Source organism: Hyla sarda, chromosome 4, assembly GCF_029499605.1.
Source record: "Hyla sarda isolate aHylSar1 chromosome 4, aHylSar1.hap1, whole genome shotgun sequence".
Lineage (NCBI taxonomy): Eukaryota > Metazoa > Chordata > Amphibia > Anura > Hylidae > Hyla > Hyla sarda.
Genome location: NC_079192.1, coordinates 124,873,505 through 124,896,700, shown reverse-complemented (window position 1 = coordinate 124,896,700; position 23,196 = coordinate 124,873,505). Strand labels below are relative to the sequence as shown.

Below are 23,196 nucleotides of genomic sequence, written 5' to 3'. Positions count from 1 at the left end.
TAATTTATTTACTAACAGCATTCTGACTCTTTTTGTCGGGTTGTGTGCCTAAATTCTGTGTAAATTCTGAATGTGTGACCAGACAGAATCAAAACCTACAAAATGGGCATGGTTCCCTACATCTCATCTAAAATCACTAGTTTTTACTGAAAACCACTCTGAAAATTATGTGAATTCTCTGGGAAGAAAACCCTACACTTTAAAGCATGTATAAAGTTTCCGAAAGCTGAGTAAATTAGTAAATACCATGAAAAAAAGGTTGGAACAGCAAAAAACACAACAACACCTACACTCCACTCTTAGTAAATCAGGGCCAATGGCTCTTAACATAGCTGGATAGAGTCCCAGAACTTGGAGTCCTTTTAGAAATGGCTTTGTAATCCTTTCCACACTGATGCATATCAGCAACTTTCTTCTCTTTTTGGTTATTCATAAAGTTCTTGTTGAAATTTGTAAATGTGTAATTGTCTGCTCATTCAAGACTAAATTGTCAAGAAGGCAGTCCTACTCAGTGACGGACAGTTTCTTGTGTCTGCTTATACACAGCTATCAATCACTCAGGACTGCCGAGTGGTCAGTCACTAAGCAGGACTGCCTTCTTGACTATTTTCAAGGATAGGAAAGGAAAACTATTCCCCTGGATTGAGGCGCTAATCCTGATGAAGGTCCCAGTTCGGGATCGAAACGTGTTGCAATAAAGTTCATGGATTTTACCAATTGGGATTAGCGCCTCAATCCAGGGGAATATTTTTTCCTTCCTATCCTTGCATGTATTTACACCAGACTGACGTCACCCCCCAGGACTTCCCCTTGGCTGCAGCCCTGCAAGTTTATTTCCACAAGCCACTGTAGGTGTTGTACCCTCAGCGTAACACCTAAGGGTAATGATCCTATATTATCCATCCTCCTTTATCTACCAAAGCAATCTTCACTAGGAGTGCATTTTTTGGTGTTTTTTCCTCCCCTATCTCCCATTACTATTTTAGCTCAAATTAAATAATATTGTAACTTTACTCACAAAACTATATACCGTATTTTTCGTCCTATAGGACGCACCGGCGTATAAGACGCACCCAATTTTTAGGGGCAAAATCTAAAAAAATTAAGATTTTGAACCCAATAGTGGTCTTCAACCTGCGGACCTCCAGATGTTTCAAAACTACAACTCCCAGCATGCCCGGACAGCCGTTGGCTGTCCGGGCATGCTGGGAGTTGTAGTTTTGCAACATCTGGAGGTCCGCAGATTGAAGACCACTGCAGGAGGAGGTAATACTCACGTGTCCCTGCCGCTCCGGACCAGTCACCGCTGCCCTGGATGTCGCTCCATCGCTGTCGCTGTGTCCCCGTCGCTCTGGAACGTCTCTGCTGCCGGCCGGGTATCCTCGCTCTCCGTCGCCGCCATCACGTTGCGACGACGTGATGACGAGGAAGGAGAGCGCCGGCCATATAGGGGATCCCTGAACGGAGAAGACACGGAGGAGGCAGGTAAGGTCCCTCCCGGTGTCCTGTAAGCTGTTCTGGACCGCCGCGGTGGTCCCGAACAGCCTGACTGAACAGCCGGGTTAGTGTCACTTTCCCTTCAGACACGGCGGTCAGCTTTGATCGCCGCAGGTGAAGGGTTAATACAGGGCATAACCGTGATCGGTGATGTCCTGTATTAGCCGCGGGTCCCGGCTGTTGATGGCCACAGGGACCGCCGCGATAGGGGTGTATTCGCCGTATAAGACGCACCGACTTTCCCCCCCCCCAGTTTTGGGGAAGAAAAAGTGCGTCTTATACGGCGAAAAATACGGTAGCTAAGCTGCTTCTGTTCCATAACATGATACCTGTTTTGCTATGGCTGAAAGTACTTGCTTGTATTGTATTGTGATCAGTTGATCTATATGTGTTTATTTCTAACTGTTCTACTTCCGTCTCTCCTAGATTTTTGGGGACTATTATCATTTTCATCATCGAGCTGTGGTGAAGAGATCTTTAACACCTCATAGAATCAGACATCTACAGCTAGACAGAGACCCTCAGGTAAGACTTTAGAAGGAAGACCATAGAACTACATATTCTGAAAAGCTTAATAATTATATTGAAATGCAGTTTTCTCCAAACCTTGGTTATTTTATAGTGCATTGTAAACTAGAGGCAGCTGTGTTACTGGCATACATGATGTTTTGCAAGTTTTTTTTTTTTAGCTGTAAAGCTGCCACATTTACATAGGCTGCACTTTCATTGACTGAGATCCTCAATATGATTGCTGCTGGTATTGTAAGAGCTTGTTCTCTAATTTCCTTACAACAATCATATTCGCTGGGTCTAGGATTGTGAGATGCCAGTTAATCTGGCATGTTGTTTTTAGACTTGATTAAATCCGTATAAGAGGACACAGAGAGAACAGGCAAGTCACAATGCCTGCATTTAGAATGATTAACCTTACATGCTTGATAAATCTAGGTATTCTAAGATCTTTGCAATGGTTACAAATTGACATACCGTATAAGTACAGTTGATCCACGTTCTCTTCTTCATATTTATCTTCTGACCTTACAAATTGGTCTATTGATGGGCTCCATTATTAATACAACCATGGCAGCTTTTTACATGCATCCTAACAGATTCTGATGGATCCAATTGAGCTGTAATTGGTCAATTGGGATTCATTAGAGGCATAATTTATAGTTTGTTTCCATCAAAATGTAACAGTAACTTGGCAGAACAGAGACAAAAAATCTTATTTGAATAGAGACTGGTTTGGTCAGTTGGAACCTGATAACCCAGTGAGATCTCACTTGGTCATATACACAGATGAATAGATAATTATAAATATTTTTCTCATATGTTGCGCCATTTAGGAGATATGGACAAAAAATATTAACATGCATATTAGTATGTTTGATGCACTTGGTATTTCTAGCCTTTTAAAGGGATACCGCAGTGTAGGACAATTTATCCCCTATCCAAAGGACAGGGGATAAGTGTCTGATCAGCGAGAGTGAGACTGCTGGGAGCTCCTGCGATCTCCTCCACGGGCTTCGGCTCTCCTCGCACATGGAGCAGGGGTTGGCACGCGCCATCTATTTATCTCTATGGTAAAGCTGGACATACCCGAACGCTGTACTCGTGTATTTCCGGCTCTCCCGTAGAGATTAAAGGAGGGCTATTGCCGACCCTCTGATCAGTGTGCGAGGAGAGCTGAAATGCAGTGCAGAAGATCCCAGCAGTTGGACCCCCTATGATCAGACACTTATCCCCTATCCTTTTGTATAGGGGATAAACTGTCCTATAAATCCTACAATCCACCAATGCCAATCCACAGAACTTCTAACCTACAAAGAGATTGGTCACACCCATATCAAAAGTTTAATCTTTATCAATAATTCAAAAAGATAATACCAAAAAATATAGCCCTCCTATTGAAATAACCCACCCTTAAAAAGACACACACCACAAAAACAACCGGGGGGAGAGCCCTCCTCGGATATACGAACACTACACAGATAATTGTGTCACATCAGCACAATATTCAAACAATATAACCAGCTAGTGAATTACACGATTGGGACATGCTGATATCCAGGGAGCACCTCCGCCACCACCTCGACACGTGTTTCGGGTATATCCTTTTCTCGAGGTGAGGGGTACATGCTGCTGCCAGCCTTAAATACACTGTTTAATCCTATGGTTCATACCGCTGATCCCTTGTGCCAGCCGAGTTCCGGGTGGCTTCACAGGCCAGCGCACGTCACATCCAGTGACTCGCATCCACCCGTACAGACAGCCAAACTGGGCCCAGTATATCGCTCCTGGCTCAAGCATGCGCACCTGGAGCTGTGTATGCATAATGTTCTGTAAATGACTACACAGAAGGGGTATAAATAGAACAGAAACCACTATACCTGTAACATGAGAATATGGGGGTGCAAACATATAAAACCATTGCTAATATATACATATAAGTTTATATATAGCTATAGATCATACCCCTATTAACATAATATATATTGCACAATAATTAATTATCGATACATAATCCGAAATCAATGCATATCTTATGCATAAATACATATCTACAGTATATGCATATATATGCCTACACATATAAGCATCACATAACCCAAATGCCTACATATAACACAAAAAAAAAAAAATATATATATATATATATATATATATATATATTATAAAATAATGATTATACATGATGATAGACAAGAAATAAATAAAATAAAAAGTGTGAATGATAAATCCATTGCACCCACCAACTATTATATAATCCTCCATATACCGGTAGGTAACAACCCCATAAACCCCCTACTGTCTCTCTTTGTCTAAACACTCTACATCATCATAGGACACTTTTATCAACCCTATGGATTATTGTGACTCATAAAATACCGTACCTCAATACCAACCCAATTATGTGATAATAAATATCCTATAGCATGTACCTACAGCACTCACAAAGCAGTGCACTGAGGGGCTAAGGAAACACCCTCAGTTTACCAAACATACTCCTTTGCATGTTACTATTTTTGTTCGTATCTCCTAAATGGTGCAACATAAATGAAAAATAAAAACACTTGTGATCAGCGTTCCCAGCTTTGTTTTCTTTTAATATTCTACTGACTTGCAGATTTTAGTTACAAATTTGCACAAGTGAAATCCACAGTAAATTACATATCCTATTCACATACATCAGATTTTTTTAATTAGCAAAAATAGATTTTTAGTATAGATTTTTAGATCCACAGCATGTCAATATCTGTCATGTAAAAAGAGTAGACATTTGCTACAGATTATCCTTGTTGAGTTCAATGGGAAATGAAATGCTGACATAAATCTGCAATAAAATGCTTTCCTGTAGACTATGCAAAATTCATAGTGTGTATACTAAGGGCCCCTTCTTAGTCGAGTTTTTTCAATCTGGCACACAACCCGACAAGACATGTCAGTAAATTTGCAATAGTAAATGAGGGCCACTGTTCACTACTTGTTATGCTCAGTCTTTCCCTAGTTCGGCTAGGTTCAGAATACGGAATCTTCATCCAGAAATATTCCGTCCAGAGATTCCGAGGGTGGCTGGCGCCAACTGAATAAGTCAGCAGACATTGCTGGTCCCCATAGACTGCAATGTAGTTTGCTGAAATTCTTTCAGGGGGGTAATTCTTTCAGGGGTGGAAGCTCTACTGCTGAAATTCTGTAGTGTGCTATGTGCAGCAGAATCTCATTGACTGCAATAAGACTGCTTTACCAGAATTTCCAAGCAGAATTTCTTAACAAAATTACGCTTTGAAATTCCATAGTCTCAATCCTGCCTAACAGGGCAACCAAAATTAGGGTTAGCTAGTGCAGTAAAAGGTAAATACTCTGGGCTGCAAAACTACAATTTTTGAGATTTATCAAAGGATTTAGACTGGTTTTTCCTGTAAATTTGTCGCACAGAAAGTCACAGTCTAAATATGTGTGACTTTTCTGCGACTTTTGCTCTAGAGGATTTTTAGAACATGATGCATTCTAGTCTATTTTAGATGGAAATGCATTGGAAAATGCATTGGTGCTGAATTTATCAAGTGTGACTTTTGTGCGACAAGTCGCATCTGCCCAAAATACGCTGAAATGTCAGACCATGTTGGAGCAGGTCTAAATGCAGTTTAAGCTGTAGACCCTGAAGTCTGAGCACAGAATTTATCAAGGGCTGTGAGTCCTTTGATAAATTAGGAGCACAATAGACAGGAGACTACCACATACGCTGGTCTATAAGCATACCCAGAATAGACTAGATTAGTAAATGTCCCCCTCTGTCTTTGTCATAGGATCCACACTTTGCCTGAAAGCTTTGTTGTAGACAGCTGTCCTTTGCGCATAAAACAGTAAGTGTATTGTTATTTACACAGTGCTACAGTGTAATCTTCCCTCTCCCCTCCCTTTTTTTCTGCAGGCTTGTCATCATTTTAAGCAGAAAGTCAGTGATTAGTGGAACCCCTTCCTTGCTGTGCTCCTCTTTTTTTTTTCTGCTCATATAACACTTTGCAAACCCTGTGCATCAGTAATCCTATTCTTCTCCTACATGCCATCTATAGTAGTATACTGTATAAATCCTCCCCCAGTTCATTGCCAGCCTGTTAGTCCAACGCATGACATTGTTGCACAGCAGGAATGAGTAGGTTCTGTCCTGTGATTAGCAAGAGAAGCCATAAAAAGCAAGTCTGCTGGCAAATGGCCAAGCTCTGGTCCCACTTCCTGAAGGGTATAGAATGAGAAATACCTGTGCACGTTGGAGGGGACTCTCAGGGGCTCAGTAACGGCAGTGAGAACACTAAAATCATTCAATGTAATAAAGCCTAAAAAGGTTTAAAATTAAATAAATAAAATAAAGTTTAAAAAAATAAACCCTTTCCAATCTCCTGCTGATTTTATGCCAACTCTTCCCCAGTTCCCCACTTCTCTTGGTTTACCAGGCTCCAGTGATGTCAAAAGGAAGCCAGTGGGAGTTACAGGGTACTGGTCAGATGAGAATCCTTCTTTTTTTTTTTTTTTTTTTTTATATAAAGGAGAGTTCACAGGATTTCTTCTTTCTTTGTATTCTTAGTTTGATTTGCTGTGGACATTGATACAACCCATGTAAACCTACCCTAATAGGAACAAGATCCATTTACTAGTCCTTTATCAAATGAGCTTCATCTGTGATTTCACCCCTGGAAGGATGAAGGTCTTTGGACAAAAACACTTTTTGGGGTGGTGGTATCTCGGGACTGCCCCTTTTGGTTTGTATACCTACTGCAATTACAATCTTATTTTTTGAATTTATATTTTATGGAATAGTCCCGGCCATGTCACCCTTTTTTGCCCATTCCTCTCTGTGTATACTTATCTTGTAGTAGCTCCATTTTTCTTTTGTCTCTTCAGGAGTCTTTAGCTCGGCTGTTTACACATTGAGGTGTGTTATCACATAGTGCACTAGCATTAATACTTATTAATCAGATTATTGCCATTTATACCAGTTTTCCCCTTTTGCATTGTGCATGTTTGGAGTTTTTACTGCTACACCCCATGTAAACCTACCCTAATAGGAGCACAATACATTTTCCTGTGCTTTATCAAATGAGCGCAATCTGTGATTTCATATTTTCTGCTACCATAAAAGACACAGAGCCTTGGCAAAATCTTTTCTGTTCTTACGAACATCTGAAAGATTTTTATCTGCTGGATCTGAAAGATTTTTAAACCTCCAGCATTTCCAAATATAATCCCGATTACAATAGTTTCTCATATTAATAGACCTATACATGCTCTTGTGGGAACATGGTACATGGGTGGAAACCTGCCATACAGATGGCGCGAGCCTGCCTGACATGTGTAATGATCTGTTTCAAGGATATTGGGAATGCTCTTATTTACACTCACCCACACTTCTTTTTCATCGTAATCCATGGAGAAGCCTCTGACTACATCACATTGACTCAGCTGTCACTTTCACACTCCATGCGAGAGGTCAGGGACATTGATTTAGTTTATTTTCTGTAATATGTTTCTGCTCTGAATGCAATCAGCCCCCGTCCTCCACGTGTGGTGCGTTGTGCCCCCATAGTCCTGGCTAGCGGTTGACACACACACACACACACACCAGACAGATCTCAGCTATTATCTTTGCTTATTTGTAGATACACGTGTGGTGAAAGGATCTTTTCCATTAGTCTGCCAATTTGCGCTGACTGACCCCTTCCGAGAGGTCTTCATTCATCTATTTATAATATCCTTTTTTGCGCTCGCCAAGGTGATGTGATTGTAATAAGTAATTTTCCTGATTAAAACAGACAATTCCTATCCGTTCTTGTTATATAAAGAGAGTCTGTTTTGAAAAGCAGTTCACACTTTTTCCTTTTTCCTCTTCAGCAATCTTATTAAGCTTTTTTATAAGGAATCGGCCCATATAAAGTAATGGGAGATGGTTTTTAATCTTTAACACTGAATCCTGCTGGGAGTGGATAAACCATATGTAATCACTATCCTGTTTAACCCTTCATTCTGTCCTGTCTAGTAGCCAAAGTAACATTTTTCTGGATCAATTTTTTTCTATCTGCCTATCGTTGTAATTGACTGTAAGAAAAGCGCAATCATCTTAAAGTAAAGGTCTTATTGATTTTAACCATTGTAGTATGTTTAACTGGAAGCGTATGTGTTTAATCTGGGACTAGCAGTCCCACAGATACTCATGTTTTTATGTATGATATCATAATTGCGGAAAGAATCTGTGCTGGGAACTAGAACATACTCTTATCTCATTAGAAGACCATTTCTGTATAGTATAGATGACTGGCTGGGAAACATGTCTGCATAGATAGAGCTGCTAGTACATTGCACCAGGGACAGTGGAATTCTAGCTTGCTTTTTTTTTTTTTTTCTCTCCTCAAGTGATTAAGATCCATTGTAAAGGGGTACTCTGGAGGTAAAACATTAAATGAAATCAACTGGTATAAGAAAGTTTATACAAAATTGTAAATTATTTCTATTCATAAATCTTAATCCTTTTAAGTACTCATCAGCTGCTTTCTGCTTTGGAGGAAGTTGTGTAGTTCTTTTCAGTCTAATCACAGTGCTCTCTGCTGCCACCTCTGTCCATGTCAGGAACTGTCCAGAGCATCAGCAAATTCCCATAGCAAACCCCTCCTGCTCTGGGCAGTTCCTAACATGGACAGAGGTGTCAGCAGAGAGCACTGTGGTCAGACTGAAAGAAAATTCAAAAAGATAAGAACTTCCTGTGGGGCATACAGCAGACAAGTACTGGAAGGATTAAGATTTTAAACTGAATACATTTACAAATTTGTATAACTTTCTGGCACCAGTTGATTTGAAAACCTTTTTCTTTCCTCCAGAGTACCCCCTTAAGCCCACAAAAGTGTTGTCTGCAATCAGAAAATAAGCTTCCCCAATGAAATGGCACAACTTTAAAGGGGCTGGAAGTCTGGACACCACAAATGAGTGATGTTGTTCCTGAGAGGAAGAGGTAGCAGACCCTTATCTCAGAGACCCACTTTAGAGCTGATAAAATAAACTTTATTCATAGTTTATGCACCTTGTTTCACATGTAATTTAAATAGAAACATTCATTTTTACATTCAGGAGCTGACCTGATATCATTCGCACAACTGATGGGGCTGTTACAATGTATCAGTGTAGTTAAGAGCTATCAACAAGTCCCGGTCAGAGTTTTGTGCTGTTGCTCTGTTTAGCTCACAGCCTGATCTGATACATGATAAAAATACAATTCAGATTGTGACTGTGCACTTGATTAGACTAAAAATCAGTGGAACAAAATAAAACAAAGACGACAAGCTTCAATCTCTGTATTCTGTGGAGGATCCAGGCACACTGGCATAAGGCTGGAAATATGGCAGAAGAGTCAGGACAGAGAATTGGCTAACTCATTCTTAAATATTACAAAATTGAAAATCTGTCTGACCAAGTGGGGAGTCATGGTGCGATGCACTGTGGTTTTTCCAAAACGTGGCATGACTCCCCACTTGGTCAGACAGATTTTCAATTTTGTAATATTTAAGAATGCCTTAGTCAATTCTCTGACCTGACTCTTCTGCTATCTTTCCAGCCTTATGCCAGTGTGCCTGGACCTTCCACAGAATACATAGGTTGAAGCTTGTCAGTTTTGTTTTATTTCCAACACAATTTTGAATTAAAAGTACAATTACATTGATACATCTTTTCCCTGATTGGTTTTCCAATTGCTTTCATTGACTAGCAAATTTTCAGGATTTCATACTGAAAAAGTCAAACTGCCCCCCCCCTACCTACTTGGACACATAGTCATGCTGTGTCCATGCATCATCACCATGTCATGGACACACTTCCTTGATTGACAGCTGTGAGTGCAGGGCTCACAGCTGGAGGAAGAATCCTCCCACTGTCATCTTGTGTCCCGCTACTGTCAGTGAGGACATGCTGGGAGTTGTAGTTTTGCTAATGCTAAGGGAGATGTGAGCAGACAGTATACTGAGGGAGGGGGCGGAGATCTGCACAGTGAGGCCTCCCTTTGAGAGGAATTCAGACTAGTGAGCGAAATTAAAAGTGTAATAAAAAAATAAATGTACATGGTCGGGATTAGGTACTGAGTGATATATTTAAAAAAAAAGTGTTTTTTGTTTGGTCTGACGGGTATGTTTTAAGGCTCTTTTTTTAATTTGCCTGTAAATGTATTTAGGGGGCTAGGCAACAACTTTTCTGTGCAAACTTACAAGGATAATGTTTGCTGCGCTTCACACTGCAACCTCACTTCAATAGTGAGTAGTGCTCATCTCACTGGCAGGGATATGAACACTAAATGCTCCCAGTTGCCTTGTATAATTCCTGTGACAAGGTGGTGCCTTGTGACACAATGCTATAAATATACTTGTAAAGTATTAACCTGTTAAGGACCCATGGCGTACCTGTACGCCCTGAGTCTGCTCCCGTTCTATAACTCGGGGCCACGGCATCATAGCGGGTCGGGCCTGGCCTCTAACAACGGCCAGGACCCGTGGCTAATAGCGCGCGGCACTGATCGCGGTGCCACACGCTATTAACCCTTTAGACGCGGAGTTCAAAGTTGAATGCCGCGTCTAAAGTGAAAGTAAAACAATGCCGGTTAGCTAAGGGGGCTGTTCAGGATCGCCGTGGCAAAATCGGAGCATCCCGAACACCTTAAAGGATAGCCGGAGGGTCCCTACCTGCCTCCTCGCGGTCCGATCGCCAAATGACTGATCAGTGCCTGAGATCCAGGCATGAGCAGTCAAGCGGCAGAATCATTGATCAATGGTTTTCTATGAGAAACCATTGAACAATGCAAAAGATCAGTGTGTGCAGTGTTATAGTCCCCTATGGGAGCAATAACACTGCAAAAAAATAAAATAAATGAATAAAGATCATTTAACCCCTCCCCTAATAAAAGTTTGAATCACCCCCCCTTTTCCCATTTAAAAAAAACTGTGTAAATATAAAAAAAAAGAGAAATACTGGTGGATGCACAGTGAAAAATCCTTATGAGGAAAATGGGTGCCAGTCCCAGGGCTTGACCAAGGCAGATAAATCCAAATAAAAAGACTGCACTCCAGTATTGGTGTCCAAACGTGGGTAGTATTTATTGATCCCAATACATACAGAAACAGATGCGACGTTTCAACCTAACAATAAGGTCTTTATCAAGCATGCTTGATAAAGACCTTATTGTTAGGTCGAAACGTCGCATCTGTTTCTGTATGTATTGGGATCAATAAATACTACCCACGTTTGGACACCAATACTGAAGTGCAGTCTTCCTTTTTATTTGTGTAAATATAAACATATGTGGTATCGCCGCGTGTGGAAATGTCCGAATTATAAAAATATATAATTAATTAAACCACACGGTCAATGGTGTACATGCAAAAAATGCCAAAGTCCAAAATAACGTATTTTTGGTCACTTTTTATATAATGAAAAAAATTTATAAAAAGCGATCAATACAAAAATGGTACCGCTAAAAACTTCAGATCCCGGCGCAAAAAATGAGCCCTCATACCACCCCATATGCAGAAAAAAAAGTTATAGGGGTCAGAAGATAACTATTTTAAATGTATACATTTTCCTGCTTGTAGTTATATAGGTTTTATTTTGTCATACTTCTGGAAAAAAAATCATAAGTAGGGTATCCTTTTAAACGTATGTCCCTACAGAATAGAGGTGTCATTTTTACCGAAAATTGTACTGTGTAGAAACGGTAAAAGTTACAAAATAGGTTTTTGTTTTTTTTTCAATTTTGTCTCTTAATGATTTTTTTTTCCCGTTTTGCCATAAATTTTGGGGTAAAATGACTGATTTCATTACAAAGTAGAATTGGTGGCGCAAAAAATAAGCAATCATATGGATTTTTAGGTGCAAAATTTAAAGTTATGATTTTTTAAAGGTAAGGAGGGAAAAACGGAAAAACCCCGGTCCTTAAGGAGCTAAAAGGGTTGCCCTTCATACCCAATGACTAACTTGAATGAATCTCAGCCAGGCCTAGGAGCCCGCATCCAGACCCCAAGCTGTAGGGCTATGTCTACACAGTATAGTTTTGAGGAGTGATTTTATATGCAAAGACATTTCTTCTTGGCTTATGATATCCAAAGGTGACTGTTTCTAGGTGACCAGCTTTGGGGGGGGGGAAATGGATTTTGTGATACTCTGTTGGCAGGTGTATATGCTATATGTGGTGACCCAGTGGATGGGATGTGAACTACAACCTGTTGAGGGTTTTGCTAGCATGTTGTGGCAGAAATTTTTGAGAAGCCACAAAATGCTCTCCATCTTATGCTGTGAAACATTGTTTTCTGTGCCCAAGTTGCCATGCACTGGTGGTGCTTTTCAAGTTATGCCAGAATGTAAATCATGAATGAACTATTTCATGCTCAAAGGGGAATGCCAAAACCCGCTGCAGTAATACTGGTTCTCTGCCCTACCTACCATGGGACTATGCCCATCAGAATTCTTTCTAGTGCCATGCAGTCTGACATGGTCTCTTCCTTTCTCCTGACTTGTAGTTCTTTGATTCTGTGTCATGCGGATATATTTCTAGACCAATTCACAAAACAAAACAGACATTCAGCAGAGTACGCAAAATGGTAGATCAAAGAACACCCCCACAAAGGTCCTTTGTGCCTTTACTCATTATATGCCCATAGATGAGACAGAATCTGACAGAAGTGCTGGTGGCTGCATCTTTGCCGCAGGCATCAGTGACATGTTGTAAAACTGCAGGTTTTAATGGGCTTCAGCATGTACTTCAAAACCTGCGTGCCTCTCTTCAGTTAGATGTGCTTTTTTTTTTTTTTTTTTGGAGAAGATAGAAAAATCTTAAACTGCGATGATGGTACTACAGGGGCTTGTATACTTTTAGAGCTGTGTATTAAGTGGCTTGTTATAACCATCCTCACTGTCTATAAGTATGCACAATTGACCAACCATATAAAATTACATATGCCAGAAGGTGACCTAGTCTAAGGAGTTGTGACAATTGTTATAAGGAAGTCTGTTACCATGAGACTAGGACACTTGAGTAACATCTGCATGATCTATCGGAAATGCAGCCTTGTCTGACATAGTGACCAACACACTGAATGCCCAGTACAGATAATGGTTGGTATATGATTCATTGATCTATCTCTATCTTTAGAATGGCATTATTATTTTGTTAGCTCATCTCCCACCAGTGCAAAAAACTAGGTGCCGTAAAATATAACTTTTAATAAGATGATATTAAAATACACAAAAATAATAAAGGATAGTGTACAGTATATAATGTGATACCAACCCAAAACATAAATACAAAAGGGAGGGGACACAAGATGCAGCTCCCCTGACTCACATTAGGTCCTTATCTCTGTACACCAAGATAACACCAATTTCAACCCCTTGCTTATATACCCAGCGCGTTTCTGTTCTATCAGAACTTCATCAGGGGTAATCTAGAGGACACAGGTATTATACCGCAAAAACAATATAGATGACCGGTGTCAGATCAGGTCAATAGAGAAACCGCACTGAAAACAGCAGCAGGCCCAAATGCTTAGAAATGCTAAAATTGGCACAAGTCATTAGAATTTCAAAATTACAAAATATTAGAACTTCAAAATTCTAACATATAGCCCCTTGCAGGCATGATAACCTGCTAATGGATGATACCAATATACCAGGGGGTACCAGAGAGCTCTTCATGCACCATGCAATTCATAGGGATTAGCCTGAAAAGAAAACAGTATACTAGTACTCAATACATATAGAGAAGGTACAGCTTACCAAATTTCATGTGTAGAAAGGAAAGCGGTACTCACTCAGTTATACATAAGGGCCATCTAGCTGCTGCCTACAAAGGAACCAATGCAAGAGGATACAACTAAATCATAGGCCTAGCTAAGTTTGCAAATGGAACAAATATAAACAAAGGCCAGCGGTACTTACGGGATCAGAAGCGGGGTGCAAGGTGAACTCTGCAGTGGCAGAGTGCCCGTACAATGCCGGGGAGCGCGCGCTGTGTGTGTGCGCGCCGGCGTCGCTTAAAAGGGCAGCGCTTCCGGGTATCGTCACGTGAGCCGCTCCCACGTGACGCCTGCAGTGGGAGCGGCTCTGAGCGCTAGAGCAGAAAGGCTCCGAGAATAGCCGAATGGTGGCAGACGGGGCTGCCCTTCAGTAAAATACAACAGAGAGAACTGGCTTATTGGCAGGGGAAGACAGGGACTATGAACATAACGAGTGTTAGATAGTTAAAACTGATAAAGGATATGGCTAGGGACAAGATGATAATATTGGACAAATATGATGAAGAGATGTTAGGAATAACAAAATTACATGAAAAGGCAGGATGTCAAGTTAGCTCACTGTGTGTGTGTGTGTGTGTGTGTGTGTGTGTGTGTGTATATATATATATATATATATATATATACATACACACACACACACACACACACACACACACACACACACACACACACTTACATACCACCGCACTTGGAAGTCAGTCAGACTGAATAGTAGATGCAAATTACATTGGGAGGCTGTTCACCGGGACTAAGGGCGGTGCCAAGGTAATATTTAAACAGGAGGAGGACAAGGTATATATACAAGGAACTCTGGGGACAGAGGAGGGGACCTAATAGAAACCTATATAACAGGGGCCAAATAAAAAATAAATAAATATTTTGATGAAAAGAGAAGTGTGGAAAAATAGATTTAAAAAATGTTACTAAATACCATGATATAATACTAGTGGGAACCACCCCAGCCTAACATGAGAGGGGAAAGGGGATAACTGGACCTAAAAGCCTATATTGACCCTAATCTACCTTTAATGCAAGACCCTAAGCCTAGACGTCATTGATGCCCTAAAAAGGGTGGTACCGTAAGCAGGAACCTCATACACCATTACCTAAATACCCTACACTAGGGTGGCACTAGAGAATCCGGTCCACTAAGACCGTCCCTAACTACCTCACCTATCACCCGAGGAGGAGGGGGCAGGGGGGTTCCCAGGAAAATAGAAATATCATTATAAAAATGGGGCAAAGGACAACTGTTCGTTGAGTCCACCTGGGGACATAGATTGGAGTTTAAAAATCCAGCGGGTTTCCTTTTTGTAATAAGGTTCTGCCGAGGTTCCCTCCCCGTGGTGAGGGTTTTACTTGTTCCAGTTCTATAAAGGAGAGAACCCTGATGTCCCTCTGATGTTGTGTGTTAACGTGATTCGGAGATGGGAGTGTCACGTTTATGTTTAATATCTCCCAGGTGCTCAAGAATTCTTCGTCTAAATTAACAAAGCGTTTTGCCCACATAATTTATGCCACATATACAGGTGGCGACGTAAATGATGGCCCTAGAACTACAGTTAAGAAAGGTGTTAATCCGAAAAATTTGTCCCGTTTGTCCGTCCTCCCCTGGCACCCCGCTTCTGATCCCGTAAGTACCGCTGGCCTTTGTTTATATTTGTTCCATTTGCGAACTTAGCGTTGCCTATGATTTAGTTGTATCCTCTTGCATTGGTTCCTTTGTAGGCAGCAGCTAGATGGCCCTTATGTATAACTGAGTGAGTACCGCTTTCCTTTCTACACATGGAACTTGGTAAGCTGTACCTTCTCTATATGTATTGAGTACTAGTATACTGTTTTCTTTTCAGGCTCATCCCTATGAATTGTATGGTGCATGAAGAGCTCTCTGGTACCCCCTGGTATATTGGTATCGTCCATTAGCAGCTTATCATGCCTGCAAGGGGCTATATGTTATAATTTTGAAGTTCTAATATTTTGTAACTTTGAAATTCTAATGACTTGTGCTAATTTTAGCATTTCTAAGCATTTGGGCCTGCTGCTGTTTTCAGTGCGGTTTCTCTATTGACCAGAACAGAAACGTGTTGGGTATATAAGTAAGGGGTTGAAATTGGTGTTATCTTGGTATACAGAGATAAGGACCTAATGTGAGTCAGGGGAGCTGCATCTGGTGTCCCCTCCCTTTTTGTATTTATGTTTTGAGTTGGTATCACATTATATACACTATCCTTTATTATTTTTGTGTATTTTAATATCATCTTATTAAAAGTTATATTTTACGGCGCCTACTTAGTTTTTTGCACTTTTGAGTCCGTAGGTTATTTTCATCTGGTTTCGTATGACTCCTAATACATACGTGTAGTCATCTCATCTCCCACCACCATGGTGTTTACAATATTCTTGTGGGAAAATCATTTATCATTAATAGGTCTTTTGATCCTAAATTACAAAGCCTATAAAAGAACTGCTGATATCATTCACACCATGTATGGGAAAGATTGTGGAGGATGGAGATTTATGATAATGGGGACAGATTTAGTGTAAGTCATTCCATTAAAGGCAAAAAACAATGATAGTCTCACTGTTCTCTATCCAAAATTGCTAACAGGAAACAATAGAAAGTATTTGAGTCAACAGTGAACACGCATAATAAAAAAAAAAGTTTACGCTCCACTTAAAGGGAAACTGACAGCCACCCAATGCACAGTTATATTGCAGGTGAACCTTTTATTCTGAGGTCTGTTTCTGAAAATATGTGCAATCAAAAAAATAGCTGAAATTCAGATCTCAAGGTGCAGACAGAATTAGGAAATTAAAACTATAAGGCTAGGTTCAGACTACGGAATCTCCGGGCAGAAAATTTCCACCTGGAGATTCCGAGTGCGGCCAACGCTGACTGAATCAGTCGGCGCTAGGACCGCGCGGACACTGGAGTCTCCAATAGACTGCAATGTGTTTTGCACGGATTTCCGCCCGAAGAAAGAGCAACGCCTTTCTTCAGGCGGAAATTTCCAAGGGGATTTTCCATTCACAAATTCCGCTTCACAAATTCCGAAGTATGAATTTGTGAACGGAAAACCATTCACTACACTATACATTTTAGCAAAGAGGAATTGCAGGTGGAAATTCCGTAGTCTGAACCTAGCCTAACAGAATAGGATGTAGCTGGTTTCTCTATAATCACGTTTTTTATTAATGCAAAAAATCCTATATAAAGCATATATCAATAGCTGGAATCCGAGCAGGGCCCTTGCTACAGATTCAAATTTTATATATATATGCAAGAGAACGATAAAATTGGTCACAACATATAAGGTAATAGAAATAATTGAACAGTGTGAAATGCCACCTTGCTGGACTGTCGGTCTCAATTAACCCCTTAACGACGAAGTACTTAAATGTACGTCCTGGTGACGTGGTACTTAACGTACCAGGACGTACATTTACTTCCCATTTTAACTATTTCACCCCCAAAAAGTGTTAAAAAAATATTTTATATACATATTTGGTATTGCCGCGTGCGTAAATATCTGAACTATTAAAATGTTAATGATACTGTACGGTGAACGTAAAAAAAAAAGTCCAAAATAGCTGCTTTTTTTTCTAACATTTTATTCAAAAAAAAATTAATAAAAAATGTATTAAGTTTTATGTAAGCAAATATGGTATCAATAAAAAGTACCGATTATGGCGCAAAAAATGAGCCCTCATAACGCCGCTTATACAGAAAAATGAAAAAGTTATAGGTCTGTGCCAGCGAGCAGCAGAGAAAGCAGTCACTTCCATGCTGCACTTACAACCAGTGCAACCTAGCAATATCCATTGCTAGCAACGATCCTTAATTGTCACGAACGATCCCTGCTGACCTTCTGGAACCACAGGTATTACGCTCCCTAGGCTCAGAGCTACCCGTGCCAACCTGTAGGAACCCACAGCACAGACACCAGTTTTATATCTCAGTGGTATTTCTGTTATTAAGACTTATTGTTTGGACCTATGACGTTGATACAATCCAAGACTGTTACTCTTGAGAGATTCATTATGCAACCTTATTAGTCACACTGCCTGCATTCATTCTTATGCAGTTTTAATTGTGACTTACTGACTCTTAGTCCAGCAAGGGGGCATTTCGCACTGTTCAATTATTTCTAGTACCTTATATGTTGTGACCAATTTTATCGTTCTCTTGCATATATAGATATATATATATATAATTTGAATCTGTAGCAAGGGCCCTGCTCTGATTCCAGCTTTTGATATATGCTTTTTATATGATTTTTTTTCATTAATAAAAAACACGTGATTATAGAGAAACCAGCTACATCCTATTCTGTTATAGTTAAATTTTGTCTGCACCTTAAGATCTGAATTTCAGCTATTTTTTGATTGCGCATGTCTCTGGCACTATTGGGTATAGTGTAACTCAGTATCTTGGTACAGACACAAATTTTATTCATTTTAGTGTGTAGCCACTCTATCTCTTTATATTTGTTTCTGAAAATACCTGTTGAGCAAAGCCGGCTATGAGCAGGGGAGGCTAACACTATGGGTAACTTCGAAAGCGGATGGTTGATCTGGGTAAGTGATACGCCGTAATCCAGTTTACGTACAGTATAACTCTCCCTTTTTTTTTTTTTTTTTTTTTTTTTTTTAAAGGGTTATCAATTTATTTATTTTTTTATATTTTATTGTGAGCGGAATAAAAATGTATCAACTGCATACTCTCATACCTCCGTCCCCTGCACCTCCTGGTGGGATGTCATCTGGATCCTGGATCCCCCTGGTCAGTCTGCTTTCTACTTCTTTGCAGTGGCAGCCTGTTTAGGCAGTCACTGATTGAGGCAGGACACTTATCAGACGAGTAGGAATAAAAGTGGGGACCGGATGACCTCACACTTGGAGCTATAAGAGACGAAGGCAAGTGAATATGCATTTTATAATTATTATTATTAATAATTAATACTTATTATAGCAGCACCCCCACTAAAATATAAAAGTAAAAAATCTGTCCAGATAATCCTTTTTAAAGAGGACATGTTTTATCTTCTGGCTATTTCTGAGCTTGTTTTCTAAGTACACTATAATGGGGGCATTCCAAATTTATGAATAAACTGGGTTACCCGTTGAGGGTGTGTTCCTGCACTCTTAGTGGACAGAGTGAGATGCACCCCTTTGACAAGCCTAAAGCCTACTTGTCAATTTATTCATACACTTCAAGGAGGACTAACAAAGAATGGCATAAAAAAGAGCAAGTATTTAATTCATTGGAAATACAAGTCTTTACTAAAAGACAGTTCAGGAGAGCTAACGGGTTCTCTGTAAGCAATGTAATGGTTTTCCAGTAAAATTAAATAACAAAACTGTTCTGCAAAAAAATCCACTCGTTAGTAATGTTGCAATAAGCACGCTGTAATAAAGCATTGCTGTGCTTTTTATATGAAATAGTAAAACCCCAGTTTAATGTCATTATCCTGCCACTTAGTGAGTGTAGATTTTATTTTCTTCCTCCAGTTCCTCTTTAGCCCGGCATATTGGTTGCGTTGCTGCTAATGGCAGCCTGTGTGCAGTGCAGCATCCCCTAAATGAGTGTCTCAGTCCCTTCTCAGCGCATCCAGCTAGCTGCAATCATTTCATACATCGTTTCAGCTCCCATGACTGTATCCAACAATAAGCAGAACTGTTCTGCCTGAGTTGCTGGTTATAAGAAATAAAAGATGTGCACGGCAAAGTAATATGGATGTAATGGCACAACACCGAATCCTCAGCTCAGTTCCCAATGGTAAAAATAGCTTACAGCGTCTTCCTGGACACACATCTACTTCACAACATTAAAATTGGACAGTGGAAAACAGAATTCTCACCTACCTTGGCACTGACTTTCTGCCTGCTAAAGTGCAAAGTATCTGAAGAAAAGTTCCTTCTAAGAAAAAATTAAGTATACAAATGTATGTCATAGAATTTCAGACATCAGATCATCCGTTCATGTTGCTGGTTTTTGTAGTTATATAATTTTGGGGCAAAATGTTGGGTTTTTGTGAACAAGGAAATTGCCTGACATTTGCCTCTGTGTCAATGAAAGGCTTACAATCTAATCACCTATGTCAGACACAAGCTAACTGGGATAAGTTACATACAAAGCCAGTTACCTATTGCCTGTTAGACCCCATTCACAACATGTTTTGGATCTCTGCTAATATATATCAAAATTTTGTCAGAGAGCTTACTTATACTGCAAAGTACCCATTCACTTTAGCACATCAAAATAAGTCTACGTGTGGCTATGTACGTTTTTTATACAGAAGCGTGGTTGACTGCACCTTTGTACCCTGCAAATAAAATAATCCTGTACATAAAACAGTCTAATAATGCTTGTGGGTACAGTTCAGCACACTGCCCCACACATTGGAATACAGTGATCCCTCAACTTACAATGGCCTCAACATGCAATAGTTTCAACATACAATGGTCTTTTCTGGACCATTGTGACTTGAAACCAGACTCAACATACAATGCTAAGGAATCTGCGAAACGTGTCATGGGCTGGAAGAACCAAACAATCGGAATGGATATTTCACTGGTAAAACCCCTGTATTCCTAAAGTGCATGAACTGACTGGTGTCTGGTAGCGCCCCCTACAGTACAGGGAGGTATTACATGTTCTGTACCCTTAAACTGTTCCAGAGTTAGCTGCTCCTTTGGACATCAGGTGAGGGCGGCTCCATTTTACTTTTTTTTAGGACATTGCGTGTTCTGTACAGGACCCTGAAGAAGCTTCTTTCCTCTACATAGACCAGGGTATCCCAAAGAGGGTGCCTCCAGCTGTTGCAAAACTACAACTCCCAGCATACACGGACAGCCGAAGGCTGTCCGGGCATGCTGGGAGTTGTAGTTTTGCAACAGCTGGAGGCACCCTGGTTGGGAAACACTGAAATAGACAGTGATTTACAGCTCCCAGTAGCTCTTTCTTACTTTTATATGTAAGGACTTGCTTTATCTATATTAGTTATCTACTTATTTTTGTTTTAATCCTCACTTTTTCTTATTTTTGGATGACATTTTGGTGGCTTCAGAACCAATTACCAGGTTTCCATAGAGTTCTGGTCTCAACATACAATGGTTTCAACATACAATGGTCTTCCTGGAACCAATTAATATTGTTACTTTAGGGACCACTGTACTATTTTTACAGTATCCTATATGCATGTGATGGAGACCCAAAAAGTGTTGTGAATGGGGACTTATGAGCGGAGTCTAGAAAACCCAACTATATGAAAATTCATTTAAATGTTGCTTTTTAGTCGCCTTTGAACCCACAAGTTAGTTCTGCAAGCAAAGGTGTTAACCCTAAAGAAAATATAGTTGCTAACTTGGTGCTCCTTTTTTAGTACAAGTGAGAATTATAGAGTGCTGACTTTTTATGTAAGTACTGGTTGTGCACTGGCAAAGAAACTGAAGGTTAAAGATCTTTTAAAATATAAAATCTTGACGCTGTCTTGTATTACACAATCTGACCATGGAAGATACATGGAACCACAACTTTCTTTCTGGGTTTGTTTGGTTTTTATTCTACAGGAACTGTTTTTAGAAAATTTTGAACACTGTCCAGAACAGTAGGGTTTTCCTTTTGGTTATTGAAGATTGATGGCCTTTCTTTGCTCCCAACCCAAAATTATTCTTGGTCATGGTGTTCAGCATCTGACTGGACAGAAGAGATTGTCTGGCCTTTGCACATGCAGTCTGCCTTTTAAACACCCATTATTGCCGAACTAGTCCAAACCGTTCTTAGACTTATTAAATTGTAAATACACAAGAAAAAAGCATTTGTAAGATTACCAAAAATTAAACTTTATTAATGATGATTAAAATCACTTAAAATACATATAAGAAAAAAAAAGGGGGGGGGGTTCCTGAAAACCATGATTAAAGAGAATAACCAGTATGACACTGGAATAAAAGGTATGGGCTCACAAGATATCCGAATAATGTTTGCTTCTAAAGCGCCAGTGCCAGTGCATATAACAAGTAACAGTAACCTATAGCATGATGGCAACAACACATTATTGTACAATACAAATACCAAGTGGCTGGAGAGGTAGTAAATCGTGGGCCCTCACTGCCTGACGTTTTGCCTGGGGGATGGCTTCTTCCGGGGTGTCCGGAAGAAGCCATCCCCCTGGCGAAATGTCAGGCAGTGTGTTACTGTTACTTGTTATATGCACTGGCATTGGCACTTTAGAAGCCAACATTATTTGGATATCTTGTGAGCCCATACCTTTTATTCCAGTGTCATACTGGTTATTCTCTTTAATCCTGGTTTTCAGGAACCCCCCCCCCCCTTTTTTTTTTCTTTTATGTATTTTAAGTGATTTTATTCATCATTAATAAATTTAATTTAAATTTAAATTAATTTTTGGTAATCCTACAAACTCTTTTTTTTTTCTTGTGTATTTGTGTTCTGATTTAGCGTGGGATCTTATTACCTATATAAGGGAATCCTTTTGTGGTTATTGACTTATTAAAGGGGTACTCCGCCCCTAAACATCTTATCCCCTATACAAAGGATAGGGGATAAGATGTCAGCTCACCACGGTCCCGCTGCTGGCAACCCCCGGGATTGCCGCTTTGGCACCGCGCTATCATTACTGCACAGAGCGAGTTCGCTCTGCACGTAATGACAGGCAATACAGGGGCCGGAGCATCGTTACGTCATGGCTCCGCCCCTTTCAATACAAGTCTGGGAGGGGGCGTGGCGGTCATCATGCCCCCTGCCTAGACTTGCATTAAGCGGACGGGCCGTGATGTCACGAGGGGCGGAGCCATGACGTCACACTGCCTCATCCCCTGTATCGCCCGTCATTACGCACAGAGCGAACTCGCTCTGTGCAGTAATGATAGCGCAGTTCTGCAGCGGCGATCCCGGGGGTCAATAGCAGCGGGACCGCGGCGATCTGACATCTTATCCCTTTATCCTTTGGATAGGGGATAAGATGTCTAGGAGCGGAGTACACCTTTAAGTTGGTAAAATGTAATTCCTAAATGTTTGGGACAGTTTGTAGAGGCGTCTGGTAGACCCCAGAGACAGGTCAAAGTTGCAGCAGTCAGCTATTGTAAGTAGAAATGATCTATCAGTATGAAGATATACTGGCATTACTCCTGTTACTGTAAACACATCCTAGTGTCATTGATTTATTCATCATTTGTAGACATTAGGCCAAGATTTCCTTAATGTCCCTTTTGGCTGTTACAGTGGGGCAAAAAAAGTATTTAGTCAGCCACCAATTGTGCAAGTTCTCACACTTAAAAAGATGAGAGGCCTGTAATGTTTATCATAGATATACCTCAACTGTGAGAGACATAATGAGAAAAAAAATCCATAAAATCA

At 40.3% G+C, this 23,196-nt stretch overlaps 1 protein-coding gene across 2 annotated transcripts in view; it reads left to right on the top strand.

Annotated features, from left to right (window-relative positions):
- The window catches only part of FURIN (furin, paired basic amino acid cleaving enzyme), a 218,411-nt gene that overhangs the window by 100,920 nt on the left and 94,295 nt on the right, over window positions 1–23,196 (top strand). For both annotated transcript variants that reach the window (XM_056572041.1, XM_056572040.1), the window contains exon 3: window positions 1,924–2,022. In XM_056572041.1, coding sequence (XP_056428016.1) covers window positions 1,924–2,022 — 99 coding nt within the window. The remainder of the gene's footprint in view (window positions 1–1,923; window positions 2,023–23,196) is intronic.